Raw genomic sequence first — 15,933 nt, 5'->3', positions numbered from 1 at the left:
ATCCTTTTGTTAAGGAAGTGAAATAACACCTTTTATATTTGATTTTCATAGTCTGTGGCTTGTTGATTTTATTTTTTAGAGATTTTATTTGCAGTCTAATACATGAAGCATGAAAATTAACTTTAACACTTTTTAAAGGTCTCATTCATTGCAGGCTGACTCTGTGTCCGACACTGTATATTCATTATCAGTGATCATCCCAACTGCTCGAAGGCAGGGAGTTACTGCCTCTAGTTTACAGAAGAGGAAACTGAGGCTCAAAGAGGGAAATTGACTGGCCTCATGTAACCTGAAGGAGTTGAGTGGGAATTTAGGTCTCATCCAAGGCAGGAGTTCTTCGTCCCAGGCCCCGTAATCAGATAATGAGATGCAATGAAGTCTGGGCAGGGTGGGCTCAGCCACGGGGACCTGGCCTCATACTCTGGAAGGATGCTGTCCAAACAACAGCAGTGAGTGGGACTTTCTTTTATGAAGCAAAATCATACATCAAGAAGAGTACTGGACTTGAGCAGTGTACCTGGGTCCAAGCCCCAAGTCCACTAGGCAGCCCACTCAGTGAGGTCAGACATCATGCTGGCCTTGCTCACCCCTCTTGGCCCCTAGTTCCCAGGTGAGAGCTTCTAACATCCAAGAGCTTCATTGATGTTTGAGAAGGAACGGAGACGTGGTTTTGGATCAGTCATGTACTCTGTGGCCTCCGTCCCTCCTGCTCTTCCTCTAGACCTCAGTGCACCTAATGACCACTGCCCCCATTCTCACCCCATTGTCTCCCTCTGACTTCAAATCTCCAGGGAAGTCTTCAAACTTCTGGGAAGTCTTTCCATGACAAATCTAACTTTTCCCCTGTGCCTGGGTTTCCTATTGCTGCTGTAACAAATTGGTATCTTAAACAACACAAATTTCCCTATTAACTCACAATTCTGGGAATCAGAGATCTAAGGTGTGAGCAGGGCTATGTGATTTCTAGAGGCTCCAGGGGAAAATTCATTTCCTTGCCTTTTCGGGCTTCAAGCAGCTGACAAATTCCTCGGCTCATGGCCTCTTCCTCTATTTTCAATGCCAGCAACTTTAAGCTGAATCCTCACGTCATCATCTCCCCGGTTCCCTTCTGCCTCTCCCTCTTCAACTTCAAAGGACTCTTGTGGTCACATTGGATCCACTTGATGATTCAATATAATCCATCTATCTTTTTTTTTTTGAATATTTATTTATCTGGCTGCACTGGGTCTTAGTTGCTGCACATGACCTCTTCAGTCTTTGTTGCAGTACACAGGATCTTTATTTTATTTTATTTTATTTTTTATAAATTTATTTATTTTAGTTGGGGGCTAATTACTTTACAATATTGTAATAGTTTTTGCCATACATTGACATGAATCAGCCATGGGTTTACATGTGTTCCCCTTCCTGGACCCCCCACCCACCTCCCTACCCATCCCATCCCTCTGGGTCATCCCATTGCCCCGGCCCTGAGCCCTTGTCTCATGCATCGAACATGGAATGGTGTTTTGTTTCACATATGATAATATACATGTTTCAATGCTATTCTCCCAGAACGTCCCACCCTCACCTTCTCCCTCAGAGTCCATAAAATTGTTCTATGCATCTGTGTCTCTTATTCTGTCTCGCATATAGGGTTATCGTTACCATCTTTCAAATTCCATATATATGCATTAGTATACTGTATTGTTGTTTTTCTTTCTGGCTTACTTCACTCTGTATAATGGGCTCCAGTTTCATCCATCTCAGTAGAACCGATTCAAATGTATTTTAGTTGCAACATGTGGGATCTCATTCCCTGGCCAGGGATTAAACCCAGGCCCCTGCACTGACAGCGTGGAGTCTTAGCCACTGGACCACCAGGAAGTCCTTAATCTCCCTATCTTAAAACCAGCTAACTAGCAACCTTAATCCCCCTTTGCTATGTAACAGGGCTTCCCTGGTGGCTCAGACGGTGAAGAACTTGCCTGGATTGTGGGAGACCTCGGTTCGATCCCTGGGTTGGGAAGATCCCCTGGAGGAGGGCATGGCAACCCACTCCGGTGTTCTTGCCTGGAGAATCCCACGGACAGAGGAGCCTGGCGGGCTATAGTCCATGGGGTCACAAAGAGTCGGACATGACTGAGCGACAGCACACACAGCGCAGCTATGTAACAGGACATTCACAGGCTCCTGGGATTTGCACGTGGGCATCTTTGCAGGGAACATTATTCTGCCTACCACAACCCGACATAAACCAGATGTCCCAGATTACATCAGATCTGGGGATAGATATTCAGGCCCCAGAATAGTCACAAACTGGTACTGTTCTTTGTCATTCCCTATAGTTCTTAAGGAAATGCACCAATTCCTGTCCCTACCCATCCTCTCAAATTCGTTCTCAGTCTGTACTGGGTCCCGCCCCTCAGCTGTGCCTCCTGTGTGCTCAGCAACTGCTCCTGCCAGCTACCCTGAGTATCCACAGGGCTGCTTCCTTCCTGCTCAGGCTGCGCTGAGGCTGGAAGCCCAGCCACAGAGCAGGGCTACCTGGCCTTCCTGGACATGTTCGATTTCACAAAAGCGTCCTTCTGGTTTTCATTCTGTCCCTACTGCAGACACCCTGCCTTAGGGTGACATATACATCTTCAGGGGCTGGAGTTAAGGATAATTTGAGTGCCCAACACTAGTACACATTCAAAATAACTACCCTGAAGCTACCCACTCACTCACCCACATACTCACAGTATATACTCCATGCCCTGATATGAAGTTGAAGTGGTTTACATGCTCTGTCTCCTTAGAATTCATTATTTTCTAAAGGGCCCCTTGATGGTTCATGTAAAGAGAACCCTATTGGTCCCTTCCTATTTTCCCTGCCAATAAGTTAGAACCCTGGAATGAGTATAATTTAGGCTCAAACCTGATCTATCATTTTTTAACCTCACACACAGAAGGTGGAATTAGTCAGACACCTCAATCCATGGTCCATTATCAACATGGGTCTATGTAAGGCCCTTTTCTTTTTGTTTGTTTGATTTTTTTGTATTAGGGGGTGCTTTTGTTCTTGAGAGTTATGTTTTATTGGGCAAAAAAATCTTAGGACTTCAAGCCCTTTCTTATTTATGTATTTAATTCCTTTTTTGACTATTCCTCCCTAAATATCTGTTCCAGTATGTTTTCTGTGCATCTTGTTGCTTTTATGTGTTCTTACATGGTATGTATTGTTTTGAATGTATTATTAATTTACACAAACAATATGGTGTTACATAACTTACTGTGTCTTACCTTTTTACTCTGAACACTGTTTTTATGAACCACCATGTTGTTGGGCACATTTAGCCTCTAACTCCTAACACTGCCCTGTCCTTTATAATGAGCTGGTGTTCACCATATTTTACCTGTTTACTCAGCAGAATAGACACTCAGGTGACCTCTAATAATGCTCGGTTAACAGCCTTATTCATATTTTGTGGCTGGGATGGGGATGTGAGACTTTCTCTGGGACATTTTATTAGTTTACTAGGGTTGTCACATAAAATGTAACTGACTAGTTGGCTTAAACAACAGAAATGTATTGTCCCACCGTTCTGGAAGCCAGGAGTCCAAGATCAAGGTGTTGGAGGATCTGGTTTCTTCTGAGCCCCTTCCCCATGGTTTGCAGATGTCTACTTTCTCCCCACCTTCTCCCTGTGAGAAAAGACTCACAGGGTTTTTTCTCATGCAAGTGCACCTCGGGTGTGTCTCTGTGTGTCCAGACTTCCTCTTCTTATAAGGACAATCACATTGGATTTGTTGCTGTTGTTCAGTCGCTAAGCCATGTCTGACTCTCTGTGACCCCAAGGACTGCAGCACAACAGGCTTCCCTGTCCTTCACTATCTCCTGGAATTTGCTCAAACTCATGTCCATTGAGTCAGTGATGCTATGTAACCATCTCATCCTCTGCCTTCTCCTCTCCATCTTCTTCTCCTCCTGCCTTCAGTCTTTGCCAGCATCAGGGTCTTTTCCAGTGAGTCAGCTCTTCGCATCGGGTACCCAAAGTACTGGAGCTTCAGCTTCAGCATCAGTACTTCCAATGAGTATTCAAAGCTGATTTCCCTCAGGATTGACTGGTTTGATCTCCTTGCTGTCCAAGAACTCTCAAGAATCTTCTCCAGCACCACAATTCAAAAGCATCAATTATTTGGCGTTCAACCTTCTTTATGGTCCAACTCTCACACCTGTACATGACTACTGGAAAAACAATAGCTTTGACTATATGGACCTTTGTCAGCAAAGTGATGTCTTTGCTTTTTAATACACTGTCTAGGTTTGTTAAGACCCTCCATATGACCTCATTTTAACTTAATCAACTCTCTGAAAGCCCTGTCTCTAAACACATCACATTCTGAAATACTGAGAATAGGACTTCAACATAAAAATTTTCGAAGGACACAATTCAGCCCTTATCAGACATAAACCATGAGTGAAATTGCTGGGGATAGAGTGTATGGTACTTGATCTGACTGGATTCATGTACATTCCATAAGGAATGAATGAGGGTCCCTATATCCTAGACCCCACCTAGCCCATTACCATTTTGTTAGCCCAATAGGTATAAGATGCTGTCTCCTTATTATTTAAAATTTCTTTTCTTATGTTTGTTTTCAGGATTCCTTCTTCTGCAGATAGCCTGCTAAATATCATGTACTCATTCTTCCATTGCATTTTTCTTTTTCTAGATGATTTGCAGTATGACCTTGTATATTCTAGATCATGGTTTTAGATACTGCTAATATCTTCTCAGTTCTGACATTTGTCTACTAACTTTGTTCATTGTGTACTTCATGAAACAGCAGAAATCTTCGGTTTTGATGTGATCAGTGTCACCAATTATTTTTTTCATGGTTTGACCTTTTGAGGTTTTGTTTAAAAAGTCCTTAAGAAGGCTTAGATCACAAAGGTAATCTTCTACATATTCTTTTATTAACTTGAGTTTCACCTTTCAAATTTAGGACTTTAATCCATCCAGAGTTCACCTTTGTGTATAGTGCTAGGTATATATGTTCTACTTTTTTTGGACATTGAATGGGCCAGTTTTCCCAATATCACCTACCTAGCAATATCCTCTCCATTAGAATACAAAAAAGATGCCACTTTGATCTTGTATTAAATTGCCATATATTTAGAGGCATTTCTCTGAGTTCTCTGTTGTATTTATTGGTCTGTTTGCTCTTACGTCAGTACCACACTACTTTATTGTTGATTTCAGTTTTGTGCTATGTCTTAATGAACTGCTAAGGTAAGTCTCCCTATTGTCCTTCTTTCTTTTGTAAGATCTATGTAGTTAATCATAGAAATGTATTCCTTTACATGAAGCATGAAAATTAATGCTTTTTAAAGGTCTCATTTATTGAAGGCCAACTCCATTTTGGAGTAAGTAAATTGAATTCCTAAAAAAAAGAAAGAAAAGATAAAACAAGTATAATTCAGTTGGGGAGGCATTGAGTCTCTAATTTGGAGACAATTAATATTTTTGTAATATTTCTGATTTTTGTTCAAATCACCTGTGTGCTTTACTAAGGTTTTAGAATTCTTCTTGTAGAGGTACTACATGTTTCTGGTTAAACTATATATTTTAAAGACTTAGTTTATATTATTAATGTTATTTTTATTTAATTATATTTTCTAATGTATTGCTGGCTTAGGAAAAAAACTACTGTGTTGATAGGTTAATCATGATTCTAGCAATCTCAATCATCTCTCATTATTCTGAGAGTCTATCTGTTGATTCTGCTCTTTTTTCCAAGCATAAGATCATATCAGCTATAAATAATGATAGTTTTATCTCTTTCCATACAATTCTTGAACACTGATTTCTTTTTCTTTCCTTATACCTTTGGTCAGGTCTAGTGGTCCTGTAGAAACGGCAACTGTAAGAGTTGATGTCTTTGTCTTATTCCTAATCTTAATGTTTTTGCATTGAACCCTGATGGGTTTTTTTATTTAGTTTTTGTGATGTATAATCTTTATTAAGTTAAGGAAAGTTCTTTCTACTTTTAAATTTTTGAGAGCTTATGCAACTTTATAATTTTTTATATCATTTAAGATAATCGTGTGATTTTTCTCCTTTAGGCATTAATGAAATAAATCACATTAATTTTTCTGATGTTAAACTCTACTTTAATTCATGGAATAAACCCTCTATAATCATGATGCATTATTTTTCTCATATACTTGGTTTTAGTTAGCTCATATTTTGTTTTGCAGTATTGCATCTATGATCATATATGAACTGGACCTATACTGTTTTGCTTATGTGGTTTTATCTGCTTCTGGAACCAATATTTTACTAGCTTGATAAAATGAACTAGGAAGCTATTTCTATTTTCTAAAACTACTCTTTTTCAAAAGCTTGATAGAATTGATTTGGAAAGCCATCTGAGGTTTGGGGCAGGGGAAGGCCTATCAGGTATCATTTCAATGTCTTTAGTATTTAGTATCTCAAGTTCTCTTCTCTGTTTCTTCTGTCCTGTTTCATCTGATCCTCTTGTTCATAGACACACCTCAGTCCCCACTGCCCCATTCACATGTCGTACTCAGTCTTTATCTCTGAAGATCCTGTCCTTTAAGACAGAGCTTAAATCCCCTATTTTTATGAGTCAATTCCCAACGTGTCACAACACTGTTATTTCTTCCTCATTGCCCCCAATAGCTCTGTGTGCGTATCTTACACATTTATATAACCCTTATCAGGGTTATCTCCATGTATTATTTCCATTTCTATCTAGGAATGGGTAATCTAACACCATACATATAATCTTTATCTTGCATGAAGCCCTGTTTTCTCTAAAACTAAAAATAAATTTTGCAAAACTAGAGAGCATAATGGTAATAGTGTCTAATTTTTGTCCTTTCCCCTTGAATACAAACATAAAAATCTTTATATAGACAGACTTTGTGCTTTGTATAAACTTTGCTCTTCACAAACCAAACTGCACCCCCACTTCACCTCCCCCATGAGTCCTGATCCATCAAGACTGAGCTCATTGATCCTGTGTGCTGTCTATCACACCTGGATTTTGACCTCACTCCCTAAATGCCTTCTCAGTAAATGTGTATTGGGAAGGAACAGAAATTCCACCAGAGCAGGATCTGGTAAGTCCATCACCCTCAAGGTAAGGCACAGAGCTCCACATCTAAGCTGAATTGGTGAGACTTCTAGGAAAGTCCTGCTACCCAATGCAAGCTGCCTTTTCTAGGCAGCACTGACTATGCACTGTGGTCAGGGATAGTATGAAGCATCAAAGAGAAACAGTTGGCAGATGTACAAATTATGGTTCTATTCACCTTTCATTCACTTTTCTAAGACACTTCTCTGTACCATATCTGATGTTGGCAATACAGAGATGACTGTCATTGCTTCCACATCCCAATCAAGGTGCTCACACTCTGGTAAGAAAATGAAACACACTCACTGAAATGTACAAATGATAAGAGCTGTGACAGAAACAATTTCCAGGGGTTGGGTGGGGAGCACCCTGGGGCTACTCTCTAGTGAAGCCACCTGGGGTCACAACCTCAACACAATAATCAGCACTCAGTCCCATGAGCTGCCTTAAAGAAGTGGGACCTTCTCTATGAAATCCCAAACCCACCACATACTAGCTCGGAGACTTTAGGAAATCTACCTGGTTCTTCTGAGCCTCAGTTTTTTCATCTTTGAAATGGGATCAATGGCACCTGCCTCATGTGATTGTTGACATGAGGAGCTAATCAGATAATATGTGTAGTGTCTGGCCCGCTGCAGACGCCAGGCTTCTGGGGGCTGCTGTGTCCTTGTGGTTGGTACCAGGGCTCTCTGCTTCTGATTGCAGGTGGTAACACCAGATGGGCGTGGAAAGAACCGAGCTAAGTGGGGCCTGCTGAAGAATATCCAGACTGCCCTCCAGAAACGCTTCTGAGCACCCCTGCAGAGCAGGCAGCAACCTCAGAGATGCAACACAAAATAGACACGTAGAGACACACACATATGTAAAAGTATTTTTCTCACCACATTCTTCAGTGAGGTTGTAGACGATATTCCCTGGACCTCTGAGCCATTTCAGCAGGAGTCTACTAAGAGCTAATAAAAAGAAATGCCTGATGTCTTGGCTTGCTGTTTGCTCATTAAATTGAAACTAAGATACAAAACAGTCAGCAAGTCAGTATGTTTTATTATCTCAGGTCTAACCCTAGGCTCAAAATTCTGTAGTGTTTTGTAAGAGGCAGCACTGGTTGAGAAAAAAAAAAAGTCACTCTCTTTGAAGTCAGGTCCCTGGGTGTGCATTCTGGTCCTGGCCTAAGTAGTTCTAGTTACTAGAACTAATGTTTGGGCAAATCACTGATGGATGGGGAGGCAGAAGACGTAGGAGACACAGGTTTGATCTCTGGGTAGGAGATTTCCTGGAATAGGAAATGGCAACCCACTCCAGTATTCTTGCATGGAAAATTTCATGGACAGAGGAGCCTGGCAGGCTACAGTCTATGGGGTCACAAAGAGTCAGACATGACTAAGCACATGGCACATATGAACATATGCCTATCACTCCCTTCCTATTCAGTCTGTTTTAATATGAAAAAGCCAATATTGTTAGAATGCACTTCCTAATTATTGAGCCTGGACTTGCCTTCCCATAACTTTAACCCTATGGTCTGAGGCATGCCTCGGAACCAAAAGAATGAGAGTGCTCCCTCTTCTCTTCACTCCTTCTGGTTCCCAGAGGAAAGGAGGAGCAGTAGAATGCTTAGTAGGAGGCCCCCCCTACAGTTCTTTGAAGTAAGGCAGTGAAGAATGGCAGAGTTATGTGTCATCTCCAACCTCGCTGAACTTGGCCAGGCCTTCAGACAATAGGAAGCCTCTAGAGCTTCTTGCCTGACAAGGACCCATGGCTGGAACGACCCTCTCCTGAACTCCACCCCATTGCTGATTAGAAGACATCACCAGTCTTACAGGCCCCAGCTCAACCACCTCCTTCAGGAACTCTTTGCTGATTCTCCAAGTGGTCTAATTTGGGATGATACCTCCTTTTTTTCCCTGGGGTCTCACTAAACACAGAGCACTTCTTCCCCACCTCATTCCCCACAGAGATATCTATTCCAGTCCATGATGCTCAGAAGCACTCATTGGTCCCTAGTCTCTAGGGCAGGGAGAGCATCTCATTTATTCTGTTCCAGTGACTGATTTAGTGAAGCTCACATTGCACATTAGAACCAGGGACAGAGGAACTAGTGTTGGAAGACAGGTGCACAGAATGACCCTCCTGTGAACCCCCCCACATGTTAAATTGCACCATGAGGGTCTATACACAGAAGTGGGAGAGGGCATGGAAAGGGACAGGTGGTCAGCAGTCTCCCGTTTCTCTAATCCCATTCTTTTCATGAGCTGTCCATGGACATGTGTGGCCAGCCAACCTAGCTTCACCCATAGGACCATGGCATTTGCAACCCATAATTTTGCTCAGAGGCTCAGCATCAGAGCCAGAAAAGGGCCTTTCCCTGTGAGAAGTCCCTGGTGATGATCTTCTAACAATATAAGATGAAGCTCAGCTGATTCCTGCCCTGCCCCCCAACAGTATTAGAAGAAGCAGTACCGCAGGGAGCTTCGCCATGATCTTATTACTATAAATGATGGCGTGAATCCATCATCAGATTTGGTATTACCATATAATCATTTCTGTAAAAGGCTTCAGAATCATCATTAGCACAGGGAGCAAATTAAATGACATGCCAGCAGGGATTTTGCTACTGATAAACTAGAATGAAATTAGATGAAAAAAATTGAATGATACCAATTTTGCATTACAATGATCACACTTACTCAGAGCCAATAAGAATGACCAGAATCAGATAAGCCTTAGCACCCCATCTTGCGTATCTAGAGAACATGTAAACTTGCATTCAGCAACCAAGACAGTCAGTGAGATTCTCTGAGAAGCCCACTTCACTGGTAGCTGAACTATTCTCCCAAATGCAAGATGGAGTTTCTTAATGGTGCAGAAATCCTTGCACATCATTGGGTCCTGGGTTATGGTTTATATAGAGTGCACCCTCCCGGGACTCTTCCTGTGGTATAAAAAGGGAGGCAAGGATCTGGTGTAAAACCAGCACTTCCCTCACCTGCCGTGTGGCCTTGAGTGAGCTCCTCTCTCACCTTCCCTGAGTCCCTCTCATCTCGTAAAGCTGGATGTTGGCTTTATTGTCTATATGATGATGTGGTTTGTTTAGGTATTTTACAGCTAATCTTTAATAAAATAAGAATAATGTTCCTTTTCCCGCTTCTTAGGACTGTTGTCAAATGCAAATGAGTAATAAACATGAAAACATGTAACAAAGTAGAAAATACTATTAAAGAGGACCCTCCCACCCCCCAAGCCCAACCCACTCCTGTAAGTTGTCACAGAGCACTGGGTTGAGCTCCCTGTGTTCTATAGCAACTTCCCACTAGCTATCTACTTTACATATAGTAATGTGTATGTCTCAATGCTACTCTCTCAAGTCCCACCCTCTCCATCTCCCTCTGGGTCTACAAGTCTGTTCTAAAGAGGAAGTTTTTTTTAATTGAAGTGTATTTGATGCACAGTATTTCATAAGTTACAGCCATAAAATACAGCGATTTATAGTTCTGCATGTGCATAGTAGTACATATGTGTGTACTACTAATATAACCAAGAGATTCATAAATATATACCACTATGTTTTAAGCAATAATCTCACTGTGTATCTGCATATTTCAACATCCCTGTCAGTCTTTCTTTAGAGAACCATGTTTGAGTACAGGAACAGATAATTAGTGGCTGTGTCTACTTGAAAAGACCTTGTAGTATATTACTATAGTTGCTAGCTAAGAAAATGGTAGTTTTTGAGCACCTCTCCTCTTCTTTCTTTTTTTTTTTTTCTTTTCACTCTAAATTCATTCATTCATTTAACACATCTGTAATGAGACCTGGGTACAGGGAACACAGTGGGGAATTAAACAGGCATGGTCCTGCCACACATATTTTACAGTCTAATGAATAGGAAAAGGAGTACGTCAAGGCTATATATTGTCACCCTGCTTATTTAACTTATATGCAAAGTACATCATGAGAAACGCTGGGCTGGAAGAAACACAAGCTGAAATCAAGATTGCCGGGAGAAATATCAATAACCTCAGATATGCAGATGACACCACCCTTATGGCAGAAAGTGAAGAAGAACTAAAGAGCCTCTTGATGAAAGTGAAAGAAGAGAGTGAAAAAGTTGGCTTAAAAGCTCAACGTTCAGAAAACTAAGATCATGGCATCTGGTCCCATCACTTCACGGGAAATAGATGGGGAAACAGTGGAAACAGTGTCAGACTTTATTTTGGGGGGCTCCAAAATCACTGCTGATGGTGATTGCAGCCATGAAATTAAAAGACACTTACTCCTTGGAAGGAAGGTTATGGCCAACCTAGATAGCATATTGAAAAGCAGAGACATTACTTTGCCAGCAAAGGTCAGTCTAGTCAAGTCTATGGTTTTTCCAGTAGTCATGTATGGATGTGAGAGTTGGACTGTAAAGAAAGCTGAGCGCCGAAGAATTGATGCTTTTGAACTGTGGTGTTGGAGAAGACTCTTGAGAGTCCCTTGGACTGCAAGGAGATCCAACCAGTCCATCCTAAAGGAGATCAGTCCTGGGTGTTCATTGGAAGGACTGATGTTGAAGCTGAAACTCCAATACTTTGGCCACCTCATGCGAAGAGTTGACTCATTGGAAAAGACCCTAATGCTGGGGAGGATTGGGAACAGGAGGAGAAGGGGGCGGCAGAGGATGAGATGGTTGAATGGCATCACTGACTCGATGGACATGGGTTTGGGTAAACTCCAGGAGTTGGTGATGGACAGGGAGGCCTGGCGTGCTATGATTCATGGGGTCACAAAGAGTCGGACACGACTGAACGACTGAACTGAACTGAACTGAGGAAGACAAAGATATAAGTATGCTGATGACTAGAAATGATGAAAAATGTTAGGGAGGAAAGGAGCATGGAGCTGGGAGGTATTAATTCAAAAGAGGGTGAAATGGCCTGAATGTTGCATTGTCCAAAATTCACCTGTTGAAACCCTAATCCCAATGTGATGGTATTTGAAGGTGGAGCCTTGGGAGGTAATTAGGTCATGAGGGTGGGACCCTCAAGAATGGGGTTAGTGCCTTTATAAGATGAAGCCAGAGAACTAACTCACTGTCTTTCTATCACTCGAGGATGCAACAAGAAGACAACCATCCACACCCACAGAAGAAGGGTCCTCACCAGAAATTGATTATGCTGGTGCCCTGATCTTGGAATTCCAGCCTCTAGAACTGTGAGAAGTAAATTTTTGTTATTATAAGACACCCAGTCTATGATGCTTTGTTAGTAACGGGCTCCCCAAGAAGTAAATTTAAAGCTATCTCCTTAAGAAAGGGAATAAACCAGCCATGTGACAAACAGAAGAAAAAAAAAAGTCCCAGATAGAGTGGCAGCAGTGCTAAGGCCCTGATGCAGGAAAAAAACAGGAACACAGCATTCCTAGAGGCTTGATTGCAGGAAATTAGGAGAAAAGAAGGGTGGTAAATGGCCTTGGCAGAACTTAAAGGCCATCACAGAGGGTGTGCATGTAAGGAAGCTGTAACCCAGGCAGTGTTACAACCCTATTTATATTTTAGTAGTGTTACTTTCGGTTCTCTGTGGACAGTGAGTTGCAAGGAGCCAAGAGAAAAGGCAGGAGGACTGTTAGCACCAGCGTGGTTACCTGGGCTGAAGGGACAGACTCAAGGTGGAATCAAGAGCCTTTTCTGACCAATGGTGTATATGGGTGAGCAGGCGAAAGTGACCAAGGATTGTGTCAAAGATTCCAGATTAAGCACTGGGTGGATGACAGATCCAGAAAGGGAAGAAGAGACAACTTTCAGTTTCAGGGAAACATTCGAGTTCTGCCTTGGGTGAAAGAGGATGCTTGAACGATTAGTGAGTGGAATCAGCAGCACCTGGGTGCTGTGTCAGTCTGATTCAGTCTGGAAAACAGAAACCACACCAGTCCTTTTAACAGAGTGAACTGAACACAGGAATTGGTCAACAGATGCTGGAAGACTCAGGACAGAAAAGAGACACTGGGATAACACAGAGGTGGCAACTATCTTCCCTAGGTGCCACTGTCACCCCCATGAACAGGGAAATTGAGGGAAGAGGGTGCGGTTACCAGAACCAGAGGCTGTGAGGAGGAGCCCTGCTGAGCTGGGACTCAGATCTCTGAGCAAGGGTCACTACCAGGCTGGTGCTGTGTCTCTGGGGGAGTTCTGGGAGGCCAGCTCTAGGGTGTGGGGAGAAAAGCTGGAAACTGTCAGTGACAGCTGAACTGCCACAGCCTGGGAAGTGACGCTGCCCAGAAGAGAGAGCAAGACAGGAAGAAACTTTTTCCTACACCTCCTCCCAGGAGCCCAATCTTCTTCTGGTGTCCCCTAGTAGCAGAGCATCATGGAGTCAGCTGGCAAAAAAAAAAAAAAAAATGCTATCTGCAGAGCCACAACCTCAGCATCAGAGACCAAGTCCAGAAAGGTGGAGTAGAGGCTGAGAGACATTAGCTAAATAATTGGCACAATTATGTGAGACTAGGACCCAAAGGATAGGCCTGGACTGGGGACACAAACTTGAGTCATCAGTGGATGTGATTCAGTGATTTGCTAGAATACTAATGGCATCAATTGTCTCCAACTCAAATAGGCTCTGCAGGAGAGACCAGAGAGACAAGAAGCTAGTTCCGGTCTTCAGGTTGCTTACTAACCACCAGGCCACCTGGAAAGCACATGGGTGTTGAATCTGTTCTGTGGCCTCTGGAGCTATGGGGCCCCATCCAAGAAAGCATTGGAATCACCTATGGAGCTTTTTAAAAATAAAGATGCCCAAGGTCCACCCCAGAGCCACTAATCAGATTTTAGGGCCCAGAGACCTTGGTTTTAGTGTTTTCTAAAAGCCTCTGAGTGATTGTGAGGAATGGCCCTTTCCCAGACCAGCAACACATGTGGGACCCACTAGATTTGCTGAGTTGCTGGAAGATGATTCCAGGCCTGAGTTGCTGGAAGATGGTTCCAGGCTGCAGGAGGACCAGAGTTAGCCTTTGAGGGATGGGCAGGAATGATAGGCACAGGCCAGAGGAGAGGCCACCATGAAGATGGCTTGCAGAAGGGCACGGCAGCGGGAGTGAATGGAAGCTGGGCACAAAAAATCCTCAGAAAATGTTCATTGATTTGAGTTGTTGAAGTCTGAATTTACCCTGTGCTATTTATCTTTATCTCTCATTTTGCTCTGAGAGATAATGAGAAACAGGGTATGTGGGGAAATATTGATATCATTTCAACAGTTGCTTTCCTCTGAAACAAATAAAGGGGTATATGCAGGGAAAAAAAGAGATAATATGAACCAAAAATGGCAGGAGCAATGTTATACACAAGTGCCCCTATTTCTGCCCACTGACATGTCTTCCTGGTAAAAGCCATCAGCAGCACCCAGCCACACACACTCAGCTGTGCCACACACACACATATACACGTATACACACATACACTTGTATGAACGAATATATGTGCACACAAACACACATATATGCACACATGCACTTCAGATTCACTGCCTTTGAACCATATCATCTCTCCCAAAAAACTTGAACCAATAGGAACTTGTCTTAGTTGCTCAGATGATAAAGAATCTGCCTGCAATACAGGAGACCTGGGTTCACTCCCTGGGTAGGGAAGATGCTCTAGAGAAGGGAATGGCTACCCACTCCAGTATTCTTGACTGGAGAATTCCATGGACAGAGGAGCCTGGTGGGCTACAGTCCATGGGGTCGCAGAGTCAAACATGACCGAGCAACTACCATATTCACTTTTCACTTTCACTTAGATTTGAAGGATTAGAAGATCAAAGAGGCATGGTTCTTAAATGTCCATCAACAGATGAATGGATATAGAAAATGTGGTACATACATACAATGGAATGTATGCCACAAAAAAGCAAAACATTGCCATTTGCAGAAACATGGATAGACCTAGAGATTATCATACTAAGTGAAGTAAGGCAGACAGAGAAAGACAAATGTATAATAACCCTTATATGTGGAATCTAAAATATGACACAAACGAACTTATATATGAAACAGAGATAGACTTATAGACACAGAGAATAGATGTGTGGTTGCCAAAGGAGAAGACGGGGGATAATTAGGAGTTTGGATTAATAGATATACACTATATAAAATAGATAAACAAGGATCCACTGTATGGCACAGGGAAGTATCTTCAATATCTTGTAGTAACTTATAAGGAAAAAAATGTGAAAATATATATATAACTGAATCACTTTGCTGTACACCTGAAACTAACACAGCATTGTAAATCAACTATTTGTTTTTGTTGTTTAGTCGCTAAGTTGTATTCAACACTTTTGCGATCCCATGGATTGCAGCCTCCAGGCTCCTTTGCCCTGGGATCTTCCAGGCAAGAACACAGGAGTGAGTTGCCATTTTCTTCTCCAGGGGATTGTCCTGACCTAGGGGTTGAACCCTGGGTTCAGGGTTCAATCAATGCATCTCCTGCGTTAGCAGGTAGGTTCTTTACCAGTGAGACACCAGGGAAGCCCAAATCAATTATACTCTAATGTAACTCCAGTTCTGCAATGGGAGGCGGACAGGGAGGAAGGGAAGGTCTGACGTGATGGAGGGATGATGGTAGACCTTTCCCTGTCACCCTGTTTTCCAAAGGATTCACAAAGACATTTTGGTTTTAAATCAAATGATTTCTTTGCCAGAAAAACAACCAGAAGTCAGGTTGTGTAGAAGCTCTCAGAAAAGCCAACATGCTCCAAGGCAAATAATTGACTGAATCTAGGGGAAAAATGCAATTTAGGGAGAAGCCCAAGGGACACGGGTTACTGCAGAACTGAA

At 42.4% G+C, this 15,933-nt stretch overlaps 1 protein-coding gene across 3 annotated transcripts in view; it reads left to right on the top strand.

Moving 5' to 3' along the window:
• The window catches only part of TRIM42 (tripartite motif containing 42), a 32,473-nt gene extending 18,506 nt beyond the window's left edge, over positions 1 to 13,967 (top strand). Inside the window, exons 5-6 of one of the 3 annotated variants that reach the window (XM_081574001.1) lie at positions 12,221 to 12,321; positions 13,719 to 13,967. In XM_081574001.1, the coding sequence (XP_081430127.1) occupies positions 12,221 to 12,321; positions 13,719 to 13,812 (195 nt within the window). In that variant the 3' untranslated portion in view covers positions 13,813 to 13,967. Of the gene's footprint in view, positions 1 to 7,833; positions 8,103 to 12,220; positions 12,329 to 13,718 lie in introns of those variants that run through there. The other 2 variants (XM_081574002.1, XM_081574003.1) reach the window with 2 other exon arrangements.
• The last annotated feature ends 1,966 nt before the right edge of the window (positions 13,968 to 15,933 follow it).

This window comes from Giraffa tippelskirchi, chromosome 2, assembly GCF_054371585.1.
Source record: "Giraffa tippelskirchi isolate mGirTip1 chromosome 2, T2T-mGirTip1v1.2.pri, whole genome shotgun sequence".
In the NCBI taxonomy this organism is placed as follows: domain Eukaryota; kingdom Metazoa; phylum Chordata; class Mammalia; order Artiodactyla; family Giraffidae; genus Giraffa; species Giraffa tippelskirchi.
The sequence above is the reverse complement of the archived record's forward strand: the minus strand, read 5'-3'. Positions and strand labels throughout refer to the sequence as shown.